The following is a 6000-nucleotide window of genomic DNA, read 5'->3' on the forward strand; positions in this document are numbered from 1 at the left end:
TCCTCATTTTTGTTTTAAATCAACATGCTTGAACAATTAATGAGAAAATGGCATCCTGTTTCCATAGAGGATGCAATTTTCAACATCTTTCAGTATAGAATTAGATCAACTTTAATTGCTTTTAAAAACTGTCCTCCACTTCTTAGACTTATGTACACTACAAAAGACTTCTGTAACACACAAAACAGTCATCTTAACCAATGTTTTTTCTCTTTTATGTACCATAAAACATAACTGTTGTAATTTTCTATACTGTCTAAAATAAAGAAAAAAAAAATGGCAAAAGCATTGCACTTGAAATATATCAAGTCATACAGTACCACAGAATGGCCTTTGTGAGATGAAAGGGTTAATCACTGCTTTTAATTATACCCAAGTAACTTTAAGGAGAGTGAATACTGCAGCAACATCTATAAACACAATGGCCACGTTAGCAGCACACCAGTTATGAAACCCCTGCCAACACTGCTTGTACAGGGTTTTTTTTTGTTTTGTTTTAATCAAGATATAAAAACTTACCAAGTTCTGCTGTTTGGGGTATTTGCAGAGCCCTGCAAAAAAATCTGTAAGACTAGGCAGCTTTAAAGAATGTAACGTGCAGTAGTAACCATGACAATAAGAAAAATGCTTTTGCTAATCTTTTTTCTTTCAGATGACAATACTTCCAAATACTGGTGGTCTTCCACTGTATTACAACTTTTGTTTGTTGCTCCCTGTGAATCTAGGCCTCCAATTTTTGTAAACCTGAAACTTCTGACAAAGTGAACAGCAATTTGGGGTGTGCTAGTAACACAGAATAAGTCCTGACGAGTCCACCAGCATCTTAAGTGACTGTGGTAGGATGGATGTCACTTGTTGGCAACTATGTCTTATTTCATCGTTGCACAGAATCTGTAGTAAAAAACTGTTACATTTTTAAGATGATTACTTTGCAAGTAAATGGGGAATCTAAAAAATAACAGAAAGGCAGAGTGTACATAGGATAATTCTATGCAGACCATGAAACTGCTGAGGTAGCTTAGAATTTGGCCCTCAGCAGGCTGACCATAAACTTTAATAAAACTTCTTTGCATTGATTTTGTCTTGGTTTTGTATTAAATTGGGTTTTTTAAGAAATAAAAAATAAAGATTCTTCTTTGTTCTATACTATTGCTCCAACAGACTTGCTCACCAAATTAGGATAATGCTTTCAAAAGATATATGTGATTTGGATCTGAAGTCACATTTTGAAAAGTGACTAAAGGGCTGATTTTCAAAGGTATTAAGATACCTAAGGATGCATTAAGCACTTAGAATTTTTAAAACTGCCTGGGCATCTAACACCTATTTAAATCACTTAGTCCTTTCTGAAAATCCCAGTGGGCAGTTATCTACATTTTATGTGTCTATATGCCTTTGAAAATCTGTACCATTAAATACTTAGGTTGTTAAGTCCCCCCCCGGCTTTTAATGAGACTTAGGGTCCTAAAAAGTGTAAGTACTTCTGAAAATTGGTCAAGCCACTCTCTCTGGTCTTTTCTTCTTTCTTTTAAAGAGCCATCTACTAATGCTTATCCATAGCATGTCAGTTAACTACAGCTTCAACACTGCCAGACTTACATGTTATACTGTGCACATTCAATTTTTTTATGTAAGTAAACAAATAAAGGTCCCAAATACAGACTGCATCCTCATAAGACTTTGAGACTCCGAAAAAGAAAATTAATTCCAACCTGTAACCCCTGTGAATGCCCAGAAATCATTGTTTCAATAAATACAATCCAAAATCAGTGTAATTTATGCTGATAAAAAACAAACGGCATAATTACCAAGCAACATATTCAAATTACTACGAACAAGTTCTGAAAGACAGCCACACAGCAACAAAAAATGTTCAGAGAAAAGCTAGAAAAAGAAGGAAGTTGTGAATAGTCTCTTTAAACAGGGAGCAGTTCCAGAAAAGAAGACAAGCCTTAATTCTGAAATTTCGGTTTTTAAACAAGAATGTACGGAACTATAAAGCGTTCCCTTATGCAAACATTTGAAAGATTTCTCTTCTGATCTTCTTTAATGTCAATAGGAGGTAACTTGCACTGACCACATTCCCAAAAAGGAACTGATTTGTAAATTAGGAACGCAGGGAATCAGATTGCCACCTACAGGAAAATTTAGCATTTATTGTCAAGAATGACTCAAAAAGAATACAAATTGCCATCCTGCCAAGCACTCTTTCATTAGTTATTTCAAAACCAATTAGTATTTTCTTTTGTGCAACTATATCATAAACTTCCTAAATCCAGAAAGCCATTAACGTTTTTTATTCAAGAGAGTATTGCTTGAAAGTTCCATAATTCAACTACAAAGCAGCAGATTGTAATCATGCTTCATTTAAAGAATTTTAAGTCTGCTTACCTGATACAATTGGTGCTAGCCTGAATATGTCTGATAGTCTGCTGTTAACTGGCTCGTAAGGGGAATCTTCAAGCAAGTCATTTCCTAAAGACAAAAAATATTTGGATGTCTTTCTTATATGAGAATTCAGGATAAGATTTTGTTGTTTAATTTTACTCTGAAATGACGTTACTCTGTAACAGCAGAAGGTACTCCCCTTTAATCTGTTTATTTGTTCTCAAAGAATTATCTATAAAAACACCTAAAAGAAGCTAGTTGGTTATTCCTGTCACTAGTTCGTTTCTCTCCTTCCTCCATGGATAAGGTCATAATTTTCAGAGACAGCCTGTGACATCACAGGGACTATCCCATCTCATGCCAGCAGGAGAGATGCAAGGATGTTCCTCTTCATTCACCCTAACAGCAGAGCTCCTTTTTAGAGTAGCAGCCCAGGTAACAGCTAAAAACTAGCATCTTTGGAATAAAACACTCCTAACAAGATGGTGTTGGAAAGGAAACTTTTTATGATGCAGAAAATGTCCAAGAGTAGTGTAATTTATTATGAAAGTTAGAACAAAAATATGTATTGATGCATTATAATGCCTGGATAAATGAACCGAAAGGGATGACTTCCCTTTTTGCAGAAAGAGCTATAGAAAAGAGTTAAATGAGGACCACACTGAAGTGAAAGACTGCATCTTCAACTTCAGAGTAAAACAGGGCTAAAAATTATGTATCTCATATAAGGACCTGACTGTTCTCAATAGACTACAGGAAATCTGCCAGTGACATCAAGAAGTCCTGAGTCAATCACTGTCACATCCCTTCTAACTGGCACTTCTACAAGCTCTAGGAATCGCTAGTGCCTCAACACATCCAGGGAGTATTGCTAGTAAATACAGGAAAGAATAAACTTTTCCTTAAAACAATGCTCCTCTTCAGAGTACATTTAACTTTCAGCAAAGAGCTAAGAAACTAGTTTCAGTGTCCTGTGATCTTGTTAGGTGAGTCCTAATTAAGGAGTTTAAATATTATCAGGAAAATGTCTCCAAATGATTGTTTTTGTAGCTCTTGCACTTGCTAGTGCCCTTATCTTTTGACTCTGGTTTAGATAGGTCAGCTGGGTCCCCTGGAGGAAACCCTCATTGTGGATTTCTCAACAACAGGAGACGGAGCAGCAGCTGTTCTTGAGTCGGATGAAAGGTCCTCAGTCTGCAGCTGAAGGGCACACTGTGAATTACGGGGTCAGACCCTGGGTTTAGCCTCAGTGGCAGGAGCTAGCTGCAGATGTGAGGGGCTGCAAAAATCAGACACTGCATTAGGGGAGTGTAACGTTTCTGTGTTTTGCAACGTACCCTGTAAGCTCTGGTACATGCTCCAGTAAATGCGCAGGCAGTTTTTCTCCTTCTTCATGCCCCTCTTACAGCGGCAGTTGTACAGAGATTTCTGCTTGAGAGCTTCCATGGCGCTTTTGCATTCGTCCTTTGCCTCCAGGCCTGTCGCTCGGCTGAAGTTGCTCTCTTTGCCGGCTACACACTGCCTCAGTGTCCTGTATTTAGTACTACAGCTCTGCTCCTTGAGACACTGATCGCTGGCTTTCACGCAGTCGAGGCGGTCCCCTCCAGGCAGCCCGCTCACTTCTGCGGACAAAAGTACATCTAGAGAGAGGAGACACAAACCAACAAACTCTCATTGAGGAATGAGGCAGATTTAACCAGGGCTCCAAAGCGTGTGTCTGGGAAGCACAAGGCACCTCCTCAAGCAGCACAGGCAGCCAACCCCACGGGCAGCACCTTGCAAACCTCCAGGCTTCATGCTACACCTTAAGAAAAAGCACACGGGGTTTTTGTGGTCTTAGATCCACTTCTGTGGGAGTCCAAGGAAACAGTATGTTTGAACCCTGCTAGTTGATTTATGAGAGAACACAAAAAGGAAAGAAAACCCACAGGGGTTAATGTGCCTGAAAAAACAAGTATTCATTATTCCTTAGATCCACTTTGGTGAAACAAATAACCTTTCCATTCAAGCATTTAACTGAGGGGTTAAATATTCGGCCTTACTTTCCACAAGAGCTTTGCTGTAATTTCAATTACATCCACGAACAACCAGCTCAGGGAGATAAGTATCCTCGCTGATTGATATTAGCCTCTTTTTGCGTCAGTCACTTTTTAAAGGCTGTATACATTTTTGCTTATTCTACATGTATAAAGGTAGAATTTATGACTCCCTCCCTCCATTTCTCTCCACGTATGATGTTTTTGCAGGAGAACAAAGCAAATTACATTAACTCTCTCCTCTCCATCGTGCCCCCTGCCATGCTCCCTCAGACACACACAGATGGAAACGCAAACATCTCCAGTGGAAAGGAAACCAGTTCGGGCTGCAAACCACTCGCAGTCGGGCAGGCTGCCAGGTTCAGGTGAAGATGTAATCCTTCAGCTGGATCTTGTCACACATCCCCCCCCCCCCCCCCCCCCAAGCAGCCTTATTTTATTAAAATGAAAAGTTTCCCTGTAACTTGCGAGGACCCAATTTAACAAGAGGCTACACAGCAAAGTATCAAAGTCTGTAATCTCCCAGAGCTTTAAATATAGACTGGGCTAACTGATGTGAGGCAGAGCTGTAAAAACTACTGAAAACTTCACTCTTCTGCTTAAACAATAGACTGACAACTGTCAGGCATCCGATCCCATAAACCCTATGCTTTGCTTTATGAAGCGACATACAGACAGAAATCAGACGCCAGCAACTTACCCACTAAGGGCAAAGCGAAGTACAAGATAACGAGAAACATCTTGCTGTCTTCGGATGGTTTCCCCAAACGAGCTGATGTGCCACAACAAAGAAGATCAGCATGTAGATATTCCAAAACCGCCGAGGTCCAAAGACTCCAAGTTCAGATCCATTGAATTCAAGGGAAAAAAAAAACAAAAACAAAAAAACAACAAACAAACCCCTCTCTCCTCTTCACCGCAACCAGCACCAGCAGCAGGAGCAGCGACGCAAACGCTGAGCTTTTTCCCTTAGATTTCAGGTCTGAGCAACCTGAAAACACAAGCGCTGACTTCAGTGAGGGAGCGGGAGAGGCGCACGCCGGGGTATATGTGTGTGCGAGGGAGCCAGCGGCAGCGGGGCAGCAGCGCCGGTCGCCTCCTTGGGTGGGCAGCGCCTGTTCCCAGGGAGGGACCGAGAGCACACGAGGGGGGGGACACACACACGACACACACAGCCGAGCTCCGCGGCGCCCGCCCGCCCCCGGCCCCGCAGCCGGGGCCAGCCGCTGACAGCCCCGCAGCCACTTGCAGCCGCTGTGTGCGGCTGCCCGAGCCCCCCCTCGGGGCGATTCGCCTCTTTCCACGCACACACACCCCCAGTCCGCAACTTTATTTAGTCGTTTGCGCCGGGGGGGGGAGGGGGAGGGCGGCGCGCGGGGAGCCGCGCAGATTGCGCGCTGCGCTCGCCGCCTCCGCCGCTGGGTCCGGGGCAGGTGCGGCGCTGCCGGCAGCGGCTGGGAAAGTTTGGCCGGGGAAACCGGGACGGGGGAGGGAGCTCAGCGGGAGGCGCGGAGCCCCGGCGGGGCCGGCTGCTCCGGTTCCGCCGACCGGAGCGGAGCGGCGGCGGCTCCAGGAG

At 43.0% G+C, this 6000-nt stretch overlaps 1 protein-coding gene across 1 annotated transcript in view; it reads right to left on the reverse strand.

The window, feature by feature from the left end:
- GFRA1 (GDNF family receptor alpha 1) overlaps nucleotides 1–5623 on the reverse strand; it is a 145861-nt gene extending 140238 nt beyond the window's left edge. Inside the window, exons 1-3 of the mRNA XM_074875368.1 lie at nucleotides 5125–5623; nucleotides 3726–4028; nucleotides 2392–2475 (exon numbers count right to left, since the gene is read on the reverse strand). Of these exons, the coding sequence (XP_074731469.1) occupies nucleotides 2392–2475; nucleotides 3726–4028; nucleotides 5125–5164 (427 nt within the window). The 5' untranslated portion in view covers nucleotides 5165–5623. The remainder of the gene's footprint in view (nucleotides 1–2391; nucleotides 2476–3725; nucleotides 4029–5124) is intronic.
- Nucleotides 5624–6000: the final 377 nt, after the last annotated feature.

This window comes from Strix uralensis, chromosome 7 (assembly GCF_047716275.1).
Source record: "Strix uralensis isolate ZFMK-TIS-50842 chromosome 7, bStrUra1, whole genome shotgun sequence".
NCBI classification, from domain to species: domain Eukaryota; kingdom Metazoa; phylum Chordata; class Aves; order Strigiformes; family Strigidae; genus Strix; species Strix uralensis.